The sequence below is a fragment of the Bradysia coprophila genome, unplaced genomic scaffold, assembly GCF_014529535.1.
Source record: "Bradysia coprophila strain Holo2 unplaced genomic scaffold, BU_Bcop_v1 contig_476, whole genome shotgun sequence".
In the NCBI taxonomy this organism is placed as follows: Eukaryota; Metazoa; Arthropoda; class Insecta; order Diptera; family Sciaridae; genus Bradysia; species Bradysia coprophila.
In genome coordinates this window covers 3,795,509-3,811,236 of record NW_023503727.1, presented here as the reverse complement: position 1 = coordinate 3,811,236, position 15,728 = coordinate 3,795,509, and the positions used below count along the sequence as shown (strand labels likewise).

Genomic DNA, 15,728 nt, shown 5'->3' with positions numbered 1-15,728 from the left:
CATCGAAAAATCTTTATCTTCAGACATAATTTACAAATATAGATTCGAACAGGAACACGACACCATGAGTGTGCTTTTTCCTATTCTAAAAATCAAAACCATGTTAAACGTAAAGATCTCTGCACTTGTTTATCAAGCGAAAATTATCTTTCACTTTTGTTACAACAAAAAAAAAAAAACAAATTAATTAAAAAAAAATTTAACGAAAACACCTTTAGCAACATACACTACAGAAATGAATCACCTTGTTGATTTATCCAGTACTAGAACAATTGCAACATGCGAATTTTTCTCAGTTTCACTTAGCGGTTTACGGTGGCAAGACAAGATCCAAGCGGAATAATAAGACGAATTTTTTTTGTTTTTATTTAATTTAAAATTTAACTTCGTGAAGAAAGAGAAAAAAAAGCTCGCTACTCGCTACCGAATATATTGAATATTATTAACATCTGTGTGTACACAATACCTTAATTTTTGTATTCAACAACACGGTTAATCATTCGTTAAAAAACACTTTTGGTATAAACATTTAACAGGTAGTCAAAATACAAATTTTCTTTTCTTTTTTTTTCTTTGATTAAATGCGAGAAGTGACTTAAATGAAATAATCTGTTCGCTTAAAGCTATTACTAAACATAGTTTTGCGGTTTATTCGAGCAAATATTTATAATGAATGCGGTTCAACAGTTTAAAGATTATTTTTTTCTTCATTGAATTTAAACTTACGTGCTTGTGAGAAAAAAATAGTTTAAACTTTTAATTGTTTGTTTGTTTCCTCGGTTGATTGTGTGCAGTTTTTCTGAACCGAATTTATTGTTAAAAAGAGTGTAATTGGAATTGTGTTGCAAAGTTCTATATTTCATTCCAATGACAAATTAGTGAATCTGCAAATAGAAATATTCCACCTGTCGTAATCGGAATGGCTTTTTTTCGTCAATGATTTGTGCATATAATATCTGAGTAAGGCTATCGTCATCCATAAAATTATTCGAGAGCAAGAGACTTCATTTCCTGGCTGTCTATAAATTCAAATTAATTCATTTTGTTCCGTTTTATCTTTACGACAGTCTGGTGAATAATTCAAAGTTCAAAATCATGTTGCAAATGTTTCCAGTGGCCAGTTTATTCAATTAGGGTAAGCGTACCAATCCTCGGACAAGAAAAAGTCCTCGGACACCTATTGTTTCTTCATTCAACAACGTTTTTATGAATGAGATAATAATGAGGGTGGCCGACGACTTATTCTTGCCCGACGACTCATTCTTGTCCGAGGATTGGTACGCTTACCCTAATTGCAATTAAATCATAGACCGAGTTGAAAATCCGCTTCATACTACTTAAGAGTGATATCGCCAAATCTTCAGGTGATTGGGGAACAAACGGTCTCCGATTTTAATGAGTGATAGCTCGTTGGATTCGTCTTTCAATTCTAAGAAACACGTGTCTTTCACTTTTTCTAAAAAAAAATTGTTTTCTGTGAAAAAGGAAAAAATATGCATTTTGGCACCAACTTTTTTTCCAAGTCATCTGTGGGCTTGCAGCACAAAAGTACAGGGTTCATTTATATGTGGAACGATAGTGGGTGAGGCCAGCTACAACACTCCATACTCAGTTTCGTGGAACATCGAAGCTGCAGAGAAGGGGGACTCTCCGAACATTCACTATATTTCTAGTCATAACTCTCGTGGATCAACTAGCACCAAGTGGTGCGTATACTTTACCTGCAGGTCTTTCCAAGGCCGACAATCGTACAACATTACAACAATTTAAAATCATTTTTTCTTGAGTTATTGTCGAAAAACTGTTTTCGGTACCCTCTGACATGTCTTCACTTTTGAACGCTTTTCACAGAAAACCATTTTTTTTTAGAAAAAGTGAAAGATATGTGTTTATTAGACGAATCCAACGAGCTATCAACGCAGACCGCTTTGCTTATTCCCAAAGTTAAAAAAATCACCTGAAGATTTGGCGATATCGTTCTTAAAGAAGCATTTAATAGAAGGACAATAAACACAAAATTGAAATTTTATATTTTCCAAAAACAAAAAAAAATTCGAAACGATAAGCAAACTTACAGTCATACCTTAAGTAATGTAAATTTTCGTCGGCATTTCATATTAATACACCTCATTAATATGGTTTGATATACGACATACTGTCTCATTTAACTTGGTTTTATTAATGGCAGTGCTAAATACTCCGAAAAAAGCTGAAATTTATTCCATTAAAAAAAACCTGATCAAATAATCATAAACGGAAACGCTAATTGTTATACCAGCACTTAGTTTCAACAGTCAGTCACTAGAGGGAAAGTCAAAACCGAATTTTACTTTTATCTGTAGAGGATATCTTAAGAAATCACTCCTGGCTATGACCGAAATCACACGTTCCAGAGATGAACTCTTCATAAAATTAATCGATTTCGAAGAAAAATGAGAGGAAAATCAGTCGTCTCAATACTAACACGTGCTGTCACTTTACAATAATTGCCATAAGTTAGGAAATTCCGAAGAACGGGTTTTGTCTTAGTTTACGTCAAACATGATTTTATTTCCAGTAATCCGATACACATTATGATGTGTAACACAGACGTCGCAGTGAGAAAACGGTTAATAAAGACTGAATTGCATCAAATGTTAACAGAACAATTGAAATTTTATCTGCACAAATTTCTAACCGACACTTTGTCGTGTTTATAAAGGAAATCTACTGAATCGAAACTGAGATCACATATCAAAGTTACACGACCAGCACCCTTCGTACGAGCCTAAATGCTACCTAAAATCTAATTTTGCGCAAAATTATTCTTCATGTTTTTAAGTATTTTACATTTTTGAATGTCGCCGAACCCATATTTTGATACAAATGGTGTGTTAACGACGATATTAAAAATTAATGACTCATGTGTAACATCGCTACAGAGAATTGTCTAAAAATATCTATTTTTGTCAATTCGTGTTATATTTAACGTTTTCAAACTCAATAAAACAATTTTCACGAAGATTTTCATGAAATTTCAACTTGATTGACCATTGCTCAAAAATTAAAACGAGCCGTCAGAACAGTCGGAGCGTTTGCTGCGACTGAGCCCCGTACAACCCCGTACATCTATTGCGTACGTGACCCTAGTTCGTCCGTCGCCCTACTCTTACCGTAAGCCTACTGCGCCCGTAAACGTCGGTAAAGTAAAATTCTTATGAAATGTGTACGTCTTAAAAATTGCGCATAGCGCAATTACGAAGCCCCGTACGACGTACCTTTCAAATGTGACACAAATTTCGAATTGACCTAAAATTAAGTAAGTATCATTTTCACCGATTTATATTGATTTTACAAAAATCCAAAATGGCGGCCGACGGCCATTTTGTTAGGAGGTGGAAAGTAGTACGGCTGCTTTACATTCGTTAGTACCTTTCAAACAAAAAAAAAATTGAAATTCGGTCAAAGTTTACTCGAGATATTAACAGAAAACACCACCTTCACTGTACGGCCGAGTAGCCACATAAAAGCTCACTCCAAGAGACCTAGCTCGCGCTCCGGTGAATCGAATTTCATAAACTTTTTTTCCCTGATTGGTACGGTCAATACCTATCTAATAAAGCAAAATCCATCTAAATACGTTCAAATTTGGCCAACCTACAAGCAAAAACGGCTTGCCGCCCTGTACCTAGTTCACACCAAGGGGTCTAACTCACGAGTCGGTCATCCAATTTTCATAAACTTTTTTTTTGTCGATCGGTATTGTAAATACCTTTCATTTGACGTATCACTTACAAGTGTAGGGTAGATATCGTCGAAAAACAGTTAGGCACTTATTGGGCCCCAGCTCCGGAAGGGTCGACCCAAAATCGCCCATCTTCGAACTTAGCCTCACTATTTTGACTATCTTTCAGGGAAAAATTTTTTTTTGAAATCGGATTTGATTTACTCAAGATATCGACGTGACAGACGGACGGACGGACGGACGGACAAAATTTTTATTGCGGATTCGTTATCTATGAACATAGGCAAACACTTTGCCCTTACCGTCTGCTTCGAATTCCATCAATTACACACGGCATCGTAATCCTATAAGCCCCTTCGTACTTCGTACGGGGCTAAAAATCTATGAAACGCGCTACGGTTCGACGCAATCTTTAAGTGGACACAGTTTGTTTAATTTTGATTAATTTTTATGTGGCGATTCGAACACCATACTGACTTCTGTGTACATGCATACATTTACTGTAATGCAGTAAAGATTTATCGCAAATTAGTTGCACCTACAAATAACAATAAAATCGCTCAGAATGTCCGTCAGTGTTTTGAAAAATCGTGTGAGAGACTAAACAAATGAAACAGTAAATTGCCGGATGGGAGGGCGTCAGAAAAGCTAAATGGATTTGGTCAATAGTGGCGTTTATAGCGATTATAGTTGATAAAAGACATAGTAGACTTGTAGATGTAGACAAAGAGCTTTGATAATGAAGGGGATTGTAGAACTTACCTCTGTCTCTCATTCTGGAAACTTAACATTGGCTAAGAGAAAGGTCTTTCGAGTGCGTAGGAATATAGCTTTTCGAACAGCCCACCATTCATTGCCGAGTTGTACCAAGGTTAGACTAGTAGTCTAATAGACTACCCAAAACCTTATACTTAAGTGATCTGTCATAACCCAACGTTTTTTTCAGTGCTGCCATCTATATTAAACCCTCGAGAAATTCGAGAACATAATTTTAACCTGGCAGAGCGCGTCTTTCTTAGTTGTTAAGATTTGGTGGCAGCACTGAAAAAGCGTTACGTATTTTATGAATGATCCCTAAGCTAAAATCTACACACAGCAAGCGTAACTGTTGGGTAACAATTTTGCATTTATCCAGGGCTTATTCGGAACTTCAATTCTTTAGTCATTAAAAACTCTAAAAAATTCTAAAAATTCTTGAAAATTTCTAAAAATTCTTGGAAATTTCTAAAATTTCTAAAAAAATTCGTAAAGTTTGTTTGGCTGGTTGCTAGGAATCTCGCGCCGCTTCATTCACAATAATTAACATTTTGACACATTTTGTATAAGGAAGATGTCACTTTGTGAATTATTGTGAATGACGCGGCGCGAGATTCCTTAACACCGTTTGGCTTGAAATTTCTCTCCAGAACGTCCATTATAATCTGTTTAAAAAAAATCTAATTCAGAGACTCAATGTTACAATTCCAGTGTTCCCGAGAAACCATTATGAACAGCAACTGAAAAGCCATGGCTAAACTACACACCATGTATGCAGCAATTGTTATGCTCTTAGTCGGCGTAAAAATTCAATGTGCCAATTCCACAAATGCAACCCTCTTCTCACCACTAATCAATAACTCAACATCGCCCAATGCAAACCTAATTCTGCAAAATGACACCCAAAGTGGGACGGATGCGAATCTGGTAAAAGATGGGTCTCCGACCGTCGTCACATTAATACCCATTTCGAGTACAGTCCAACCAAATGTTGTGAATGAAACGACAACAATAGCCGACAATACTACTACAACGGAAAAAACGACGACTACAACGAAAAATCCACAAATGTTATTGATACCGCCAGCGGAAGTCAATGCTTCGATTGCACAGATGCACAATGCTCCAAGGAAAAAGGGACAGATAATTATTAGGTGAGTTTGTATAAAATTTCTGTCATTCTTACTGTAGCAGAGCTCGTACCGAAATCGGTACATTCTGATCGTATTTCAATTCACCTCGCTATAAATGCACAAAGTCAGCATCTGTTAAACAATCGCAAACCATAAAACACTTAATTGATGGAACGGTGCATTGTTATCAAACAAAATTGTATTTTATTGAAACGCATTGTTGCACATCATTTATTGTCATTAACACGATCATTCGTTTCAGACAATGAAATTTGTAGTTTTGGTTTGGTTTAACAATGTTTTATCAATCAAATAAAAAGAATTTGCTATTGATGTGAGGACTGAGATGCGGTGTGTTTGTTTAATTGAAATAACATTTTCTCAATTAAATTTTACTGAAACGGTGCCTTATCAATCGATTCGAATAGAAATCAGAAGTCTTTATGGAAACATTAATTTGATTTGACCACAGAAGAGACTCAATCGTGTACAGGTAGAAAAAAGCACCGGAAGAATGTTCTATCAATAAACGACAAGACCACAACACTAAAATTCAGAATAGTCTATTCTAACATTGCGAATATCTCTTTCCTTTTAACACTTACGATATAACACGAAAATGTGGACGTAACGCATTGTACTTAGACCTCGACTTAGACCTACTCACATTAGCCCAGGCGAAGTCGTATTGTCCATAATTCTCTTAATGGAACCTATACATAAAATGAAATGGTTAACGTTCGTTCGCTGTCTTGTGATCAATATTTTGATAATTATCTCGGTCATAACCTACATAAGACTTTATCACAATTACGGCGTAATTTGCAAACATATGTGCAGGTGGTATAAACGAATGAATTAATTCTTTGAACAAGGATGATAGGTTGAATAAATTTTTATGTTTTTTTTTCTTCATCGAAACATAAAGTTTAAAAATTGTTTAACTGGAAAAAACACAGGTTGAGTTAGACCACAGCACTGTTCCTAGCAAGAGCACTGAATTGACCAGTGTTAAATTTGGAGGCTTTAGTGATAAGAGCTAGCACTTAGGATTGCTTCATTGCTTGCATTGTATGTTTTCAGTCATACAACGAAATCAAAACAAAAGAAACGCAGTTCTCACTTCCTACATCAGCCTCCGAATATATTCTATGTTCATGCTAGTAGAGTGATTTGGTTAGAGTGTAAACCAAAAGTGAACCTCATCTTTCGCAAAAAATATTTCACAAAATTACCGGTTACAGGTAATTTTTCTCAACGCAATCCTTTGACAAAAATTCGTATGCATCATTTCAGTTATGGCAAAATTTCGAAACAAGATTTTTTACTCATATGACAATCTGATCCTCACCTTTTTTCCAAACGTCACTTTATGGCTTTAAGTCCTGTCAAAATACATTTGTGAAACTCAGCTTCTTCTTCTTTTTCTACTTCTTCTTCTTCTTGTTCTTCTACTTCTTCTACTTCTTCTTCTTCTACTTCTACTTCTACTTCTTCTTCTTCTTCTTCTTCTTCTTCTTCTTCTTCTTCTTCTTCTTCTTCTTCTTCTTCTTCTTCTTCTTCTTCATCTTCTTCTTCTTCTTCTTCTTCTTCTTAAGCCTGTTTGCATCCACTGCTGGATGTAGGCCTCCCCTAAATTTTTCCATGTTGTACGATCCATTGCCACTTGTTGCCAGTTTGTATGTCCATATGTACCTTTGAACTTTGATGTATTTCTTTATTCCGTTTGTCCGTCTCTCTGGTGGTCTTCGCACAGGTCTTGTTGTGGGGGGTCTCCAGTCCATGATGGCTTTGGTCCAACGGTCATCTGTCCTTCTTGCCATATGTCCTGCCCAACTACACTTTAGAGACGCAATTCTTTCCATGACATCAACTCAGCTTCATAATGTGCAAAATTTGCAAAGTTTAAATGTCTCCCTTACACAAATCGTTATATAAAACTCGGTGCAAAGAACTTTATTAGACAGACGACCTGCGGTCTCGAGTCACAATTTCATGTCTAGCGGCTAATAAAGTACTTTGCACTTTATGCCACCGAATGTGACAATACATATCTAGTTTGTCTTAAAAAAGCATTTATCGCCCAGTTACGTACAACGTTTTTCTCAATGAAAGCAACGGAAGTTTTACTTTTCGTCACTGATTTGAGATATAGTTATTTGTATACCGAGGAAACAAAATAGAAAATTCCATCAATGCAATAGTTGGAATTTTCTATTTCTTCCAGGGCACACCAATTTTCAAATGTTCGAGGTTTGATTTATCGCTTTTCTACACGAAACATAGAACATCAATTCACCATACCATTTTTGAAAACGTAGTGACAGTTCAAGTGAGAAAACTTCTATTATCAAGTGCTGCACTTTTCCAATTAGAAATGTCATTCGACGAATCGTCAACATAACGAAATTTTTTGATGGTATAAAATACGGTAAATCACACCACCGATATGATCTGTAACTGCCTTTAAACCATTTAAGTATTCTTCTTATCATCAACATCATTCATTAAATTTAATTGATTGTAGCCTTGTTGGAAAACAATTTCTACCTTCGATCTGCGACACCTTTTCGACGAACTAAATATTATTTTGATAAAAGTGAAATATTTTACGAATTTTATCGATCCGATTCTGTTATACATCCAAACCATTCATATGCATTTTCCAATACTTAGGACTATTCTCAGAATAGCAGAAACGATATTGATTCCGCATAAATTTAAGTGAGATAAAATCAACCCGGCATGAGCAATTCCTTCGGCAATTTAAACTAATTACGATTACTTTGCCAGATACATTATTTTAGAATCATTCGACGTAGAGATTAGAGACACCATCTAACATTAATGGTTCATATTCGTCGGCTCGGTTTTTTTCTTCTTGAAGATAAATAATGAAAATTCTCATGTAAGCCATGCGGAGATACATTATTGTGATTGTAAATCGATGTTAAACATAACGTACACTAATTTGTAAAATTAAATTGGAACTAACAATCGGTAACCAAATCTAGATTCTAAAAATACACCGCAGTTTTCGATTTCTACTTTTAACACTCCACCAGTCGTAAGCACACCTTTATTTTCTAATCAAGAACTGTGGTCTTTCCAATTACATGACTCAACAATTCTGAAGAGATTTTCATTCTGATAAAAATCCAGGGCCATAGTTAGTGAGGGTGGCGCAAACACACAAGGCAAAATGCAAAGTTGCAAACAAAGACTCATTTCCCGGGAGGGAAAAGGAGTAAACTATTGTATTAATGAAAGAACAATATGTGGCCAACTACTGGTACTTGTCCGGCCACATATCCCTTTTACTTTGTTTTTATATTTCTATTTTGATATGTAACATGCAACCTATCCTTCTTTTGGTTAAAAACATGCCGAGCACACTATCGCTTCGCTGGTCAGGGCGTCAGTCCTTCTTGCTACGACCCCGAAAGAAACGCATATCGTTTGAAAGTTTTCACAATGGAAACCCACATTTCATTGAACTTGATCATTTATGTCACAGAAATTGGCATGTTTCAACACTGAAAATTAAAATGCAATGTGCTACGACCCATACTGTGTAATATTGCACATTGCAAACCAGTTTATAATAATTGCTGAATTTATAGACATTGTGTCAATAGATATTTTGTTATTAATTGTGGATTAAAATTAATAGCCAATTGTTGTGGAACAGGGCGAAACCTGTGCAGATGTAGAACGTCGTGTAGTAGTGGCTTCAAGAAGATAAGCTAAAAAAAACCAACAGTCTGAAGACTGGTGGTGAATATTCATAGGATATTCTAACACAACATAATCGATTCTTTAAGTACTACATTTGTGATTGAAATAATAACGGCTGGGATATGATGAACAAATTTGAAAGTGATCAGCTCACAACATTTACAGCTTTTTTCATAAGACTGTACCCTGTGTGTTATACATTAAAAATCGATTAGAGACATTTACGCTGTTATAAAGATGGATGTTAGTAAATCTGTATCGACAACACCTAATTATTGTCAATAACAGAATAAATATTGCAAAAATTACCATACGTTTAATGTGCGATACCAATCTAAATTGACCTTAGAGAGTATCTAGAGTAAAATCACTTTTCAAGGTCAAGTTCAAAATTGAAAAATGCGAATTACCCTTTTAGAAACGGCTAGTCATCCGATTCTAGGTGAGATTCTAAGTGAGAACTTTGTGATAAAAGCAAGAGTTATTTACAAACCAATGAAGAACAAATGCCAAACACTTTACTGCCATTTTTGAAACAATTCGATCATCTGTTATTGACAATGACGCCAAAATCAGAGACGTGAGCTCTGGTTTAATGTTCTCTTATACATCAAAACGTATTGTAAGATTTAAGAAGTAAAAAATCTTTCATGAAACTTTAAACGGTACTTTAAACAAACGAAGTAACAGATTTGATCGTATGAAAGGCTAAATTAACTGATCAATAACCTGATGAGGTATGAGGGCAACGTTGTCCAGTCGGTTCTACAGTCGTAGGAGTATAATGAGGAGCAGGAGGAGTTTTTTGAGGAGCAGGAGGAGTTTTTTGAGGAGCAGGAGGAGTTTTTTGAGGAGCAGGAGGAGTTTTTTGAGGAGCAGGAGGAGTTTTTGAAGGAGCAGGAGGAGTATAATGAGGAGCAGGAGTAGTATTTGGAGGAGAAGGAGGAGTATAATGAGGAGCAGGAGTAGTATTTGGAGGAGCAGGAGGATTGAATGAGGAGCAGGAGGATTGAATGAGGAGCAAGGAGAGTGTATGAGGATCAGGAGGAGTGAAGGAAGAGCAGGAGGAGTGAATGAGAAGCAGGAGAAGCAGGAGGAGCAGGCGGAGTGAATGAGGAGTAGGAGGAGTGAATGATCAGCAGGAGAAGTTAAAGGGGAGCTGGAGTGAATGACGAGCGCAATCGGGTAGAGTATGATGAGAAACAGAAGAAATTTTATTAAATAAAGTTGAAGATTCCCAGGAAACTGAAGACACTGCAGTCGGTTCTACATAGATAATTACAAAAGTGAATTGTGATTTCCTTTCGGAGTTTAGCATCTCGTTCTTATTTTCAATTTCTGGATGCTGGATTAACCAGCAAAAATTGAGAACAAAGTAATTCACTTAACCTTACAAAAACATCTTGCGGCATGATACCGAAGGTACTTCACATATTTAAAACTAATATCGTCTGATCGAACTGCCATGAATCGGTATATTGATTGGCGTAATAACAGTGATCAATATCAAGAAATTAACCTTCTGCCGCACATAAAATTTTCTGTCTGCAATTCATTCATAAATATGTTTTCGAATTTACAAAAAAAAACATTTTTTTCTCACATTCTTATGTCCATTTAGAGTGACTGATTAATGAATGAATTTCAAAAACCCACTAAACATTTAGCTTTACATTCCTAAAACCTATACCTGAATTTCTTTCTATTTTTTCTAACATTTTGCTAATTATTAATCACGTGCACCGATGACTAGTCGTTTTTTTTGCATTATCCTCGACATTATATAATCTGATGACTTCCAATTAGAAACATATCTCCGATAATCTTTTGTTTATTCAACATGGCATTGTCGAAATGAATAAATTGAGACATTACACTCTCTAACAGCATTGCTCCATACGATTCCCGGAACATAAGTCACGTGGTTCGATAGTTTTTTTCTTCAGCATTAGCTGATTTGAAGTGATCGTACTTGATTTCGTCGACATTGGTCATTTACCTTTCAATTGCTATGGTCACTGTTGTTTATATTCACTAAAACTTTTCGGAAACGATGGTACAATGATCGTTGAAGATGGCTATAGTCATCATCGTTTGTTATTGAGAAAGACAACAAAACGATACCACGACCAAGATCACGACTTTTATTTGTTTCTTGTATGTTAACGGTGTTAACGGTGTTAACGGAGAGAAGTTTGGAAAATATTTCTTACGTTCGGTTTTTAGGTCAACCTGAGCGAATTTGCTTTTGTTTAATGTTTGACATTGTTCTTGAACCTCGCCTAATCATTATCTCCGTTAAAACTTTAAATCATACGGTTAGCATTTATCACCTCTGTAATTATCGAACTCCTCACTTTTTTAGAAGAATTTTGGGCATATTGAACCGATACAAAATCTATTACTTCACTACATTTAACAAAAATTTAATCAGCCATACTTCGTCGCTTCAGACGTTGTTTGTTGACATTGAGTAGATTCACTTCACATAATACGATAGAATTAACGATTTTCTATTATTTTAAGCTCTGAACCAGATTGTCCTTCCCTGCATGACGCAGACAGTTTATCACAAACGCAGCTTATTAAGCGACTGACTCATGGTATTAAACAATTATTGTAACTTTACATGCACATTTTACTAATGCTTTATCCTTCTCAGGATGCAGATACGATAGATTGGAAAGACCCATAAGTAAGTAGTTCTTTCAATGACACAATGTTTGAACATGAAATGTTGTAGTCCCGTACGAAGTTCCCGCGACTAATATTTCAACAAGTCCTTGGTAGACTAGACTATTATTCCAGTGCATTTAGTGAAATCGTTTACTCGAGGGCTTCGTACGCAGGGACTTGATCATATCAATTATGAATAACATTGTCCAGTATAAAAATTTGTATTTTTTTTATCGCTAGCATTCGGAGTAAATGGAACAAGACAAGTAAGTGATATGAATATGTAAAACGATAGACAACTTTCACATTGTATAGTTTATCGAATGTCACAGTAAACAAGCTATCTATCATTAATAAGTACCGGTTCAACCTTTTGCGGACGGTTATGTCATCTGTTATCAAGAAATCTTACAAAGGGGCTAAAAGCTCGAACTTATGGTCAACATAATGAAGTAAAAGATTTTGTCTTAAATCTGTTGACAATATTCAATCGGAAGATCAGTTCATTCTGGTAATATGATAGCCGTCTGTGAAGGGTTTACGATTTTATAAATTGTAAATTATTATAAATTCACTATAACTCCACCAGCCGATAAACATATGGACCCGAGCATACGTTTACTTCATGCAAAATTTAGAAGCTCACGATCTGGTAAGACATGCAACATGTTTACAACGAAACCACGTTACAGCGATGAACTAAAAATCTTTCTCTGTAGCAATTCAAACTGCATACACTGCTTCAGTTTCGTTATGTCGATCCTAGACTGGTGTTCAAGGAAGTAGCACCAAAGCGTAAAGAACCCATTATGGGCGAACAATCGTTAAGAGATGCTCTATGGGTGCCGCACATATTTTTGGCTAACGAACGTTCGTCAAGTATATTGGGTACAGCTGAGAAGGATGTTCTCACATCTATATCACCAGATGGAACGGTCATTATTTCGACCAGAATTCAAGCATCGTTGCATTGTTGGATGAACTTGCAAAAGTTTCCGTTCGACGAACAAACTTGCCATACCATTTTTGAAAGCTGTTAGTATATCTGGCTGGGCTAAATTACCCATTGTGTCACGATAACATTTCTTTATTTACAACAGGGATGTACAACACATCAGAACTGGTTTTACATTGGGAAACCAAGTCCCCTGTTACATTTGCCCCAGAACTCCATTTAACTGAATACGCTTTGCTCAATACGTGGACGAACGAGACAACAGTCAATGCTGATTTAAGTGATCTCCGACACGGAGCTTTTGGTACATTACACCGACGAAATGTTTCGTAGAGAAGCGACTCACTAATCAATTTCCAAATTGCAGCTGGTAACTACAGCTCCCTAAGCTTCTCGCTGCATTTGAGTCGTCAAATGGGATTTTATTTAATGGACTACTTCCTGCCGTCTATGATGATAGTCGCCATATCCTGGGTCTCATTCTGGTTGCAGGCTGATCAGTCAGCTCCCCGGATCATGTTAGGAACGAGCACTATGTTAACGTTTATCACTCTAGCCTCAGCCCAGGGAAAAACTTTACCGAAAGTCAGTTACATCAAAGTGTCGGAAGTTTGGTTCCTTGGGTGTACAGGATTCATTTTCGGAAGTTTAGTCGAGTTTGCCTTTGTCAATACGATCTGGCGGCGCAAGAAGAACGTCGAATTGAAGAAGGTATAGTGTGAAACTGACAGTGATAAATAAATGTTGACTCGTTGTCTGTGTGGTAAAATAGGTGAACAGCAAATACATTTTGAAGTCAACGCTGACTCCGAGACCGTCAAGAAAAGATATGTCTCCTGGTCTACAGAAATCTCGATCTTGTTCCAGTTTGGACGGATCCCAAAATGGACAGAACAGCTTCAATAACTACTTGACCGTTCACGTGAGTCTTTTCATTTTCAATTGGTCTGTTCCAATAAATTTCGAGAAAAAAATTTGGTTCGCAGAGCTTCCCGTCAAAAACCAACATTCCCACAATTACAACCACCAAAAGTTTAGACGATTTAATAACGGAAAATGGTAGTGTGGCAGTGAATATGGAACCGTCGTCCAGTTCGGCCACCCTTCATGTGCACGGACAGGAAGAATGTTATACACCGGAACCGAATGGAAAATCCGGTTGGACTACAATGACACCGCAAGAGATAGCTTACTGGATTGATCGCCGTTCTCGTTTCCTATTCCCCGGTGCATTTGTCGCGTTCAATGCCCTATTTTGGACGTTCGTCTACTGCATGTAGGGATAGCATTTTTTCCCTTCACGTCTTCTTGCCCCTTCGAAACTTTTAATTATTTATTTTTGAGTGATTTTAAGGACGTTTTTTTTAGTGATGTTACGTACTTTTCGCATTTTTCAATTAAAAATGTAGAACAAATTTAAGTTTTAAAAATGGCAGAACGAGAGAGAGAGATAGAGAACCCAATTTACGCAATCGATTTGGAGAATGTAAATCAGTTTGATTAAAAATTGTGATTTTTATGTTTGCATTCTCTGTAATTTCATTGGCAACGATACACATTCTACATTATTCCTTATAGTCAAGTGCGAGTTGTCCAAAAAAGCCGTTTCGCTCATATTGAATGTAAAAAGCGATTTTATGGTTGATTATCGTAGATGGATCGGCCAGTAACTCAAATCGCGATGTTGCCAAGCTGGGATCGGCCTGGTTTGGTCTAGGGGGCCGACGTTGCCTAACACTTCTTTTCGCTCTACGAAATTTTGATTTTTGAAAATTTATTTAAAAATATAAAATAAAATATTTTTGACATGGTTCCATGGGCGAAATTGTTTCTAAGGCTCGGAACGGGTCGGGTTCGGTCAGACCGGAACCCGAACCTGATCTTGACCCGAACCGGAACTAAGACTTCGGGTTCAACCCGAACTTGACCCGAACCTAAATTTTCGATTTCGGGTTCCAACCGAACCCGACCCGAACCCGCAGTTATTCAACCCGTACTTGACTCGAACCCGAATTTCCATTTCGGGTTTGACCCGAAGCTGACCTGAACCCGAGATCTTCAAATAAATCAGGTCCGGTTCGGGTTAACCCGAAATTTTTGGCATTTTTTAGTGTAAAATTTTCGGGTCACCCGAACCGGACCTGATCTATTTGAAAATTTCGGGTTCAGATCAGGTTCGGGTCAAACCCGAAATGGAAATTCGGGTTCGGGTCAAGTACGGGTTGAATAACTTCGGGTTCGGGTCGGGTTCGGTTTGAACCCGAAATCGAAAATTCTGGTTCGGGTCAAGTTCGGGTTGAACCCGAAGTCTTAGTTCCGGTTCGGGTCTAAGACCGGTTCGGGTCATAACCTGAACTGATCAGGTCAACCCAAACCCGTTCCGAGCCTTAATTGTTCCGAACGGTGTCTATTTTATGTTAAAAATAAAAAAACATTAATTCCTTTCAAAAAAGCATTTACCGGATTTTCCAGATTTGCACATTTTTTGTATTGATGGGCGCCATCTTGAATTACAGCGCCACCTGCACATTTTTTCAATCACTTATATTTTTCTCGTATGCAGAAAGGTTCAAGGAACACAAGATTTTTTCCCACTCAAGTCGGATCAAAATTCAATTTTATAGAGCCAAAAGAAGTTTTAGCTGACGGCGGCTCCCTGGCCCAAACCAGGTCGATCCCAGCTTGGCAACATTGCGATTCGGGTTCGTGGCCGACCCACCTACGATAATCAACCATAAAATCGCTT

The 15,728-nt window shown here is 36.9% G+C and overlaps 1 protein-coding gene across 3 annotated transcripts; it reads left to right on the top strand.

Moving 5' to 3' along the window:
* Positions 1-287: 287 nt before the first annotated feature.
* LOC119082760 (pH-sensitive chloride channel 2-like) lies at positions 288-14,824 on the top strand. Of its 3 annotated transcripts, none has more exons than XM_037192346.1 (12): positions 288-536; positions 5,192-5,634; positions 11,878-11,954; positions 12,014-12,046; positions 12,268-12,293; positions 12,617-12,679; positions 12,747-13,062; positions 13,128-13,286; positions 13,350-13,693; positions 13,755-13,904; positions 13,969-14,261; positions 14,422-14,824. In XM_037192346.1, coding segments are annotated over exons 2-12 (1,866 nt in total). In that variant the 5' UTR covers positions 288-536; positions 5,192-5,230; the 3' UTR covers positions 14,423-14,824. The 3 variants fall into 3 exon arrangements, with proteins under 3 accessions (XP_037048241.1, XP_037048240.1, XP_037048239.1); XM_037192345.1 differs by having other exon boundaries at positions 289-536; positions 13,969-14,265; XM_037192344.1 differs by lacking the exon at positions 14,422-14,824 and having other exon boundaries at positions 289-536; positions 13,969-14,405.
* Positions 14,825-15,728: the final 904 nt, after the last annotated feature.

Excerpts from the sequence above, each read along its gene's own strand:
- LOC119082760 (XM_037192346.1), top strand. The coding sequence starts at position 5,231 with ATGGCTAAACTACACACCATGTATGCAGCAATTGTTATGCTCTTAGTC. Across the intron at positions 13,063-13,127 it reads CCATACCATTTTTGAAAGCT|GGATGTACAACACATCAGAA; the intron begins GTTAGTATATCT and ends TATTTACAACAG. Across the intron at positions 13,287-13,349 it reads TCTCCGACACGGAGCTTTTG|CTGGTAACTACAGCTCCCTA; the intron begins GTACATTACACC and ends TCCAAATTGCAG.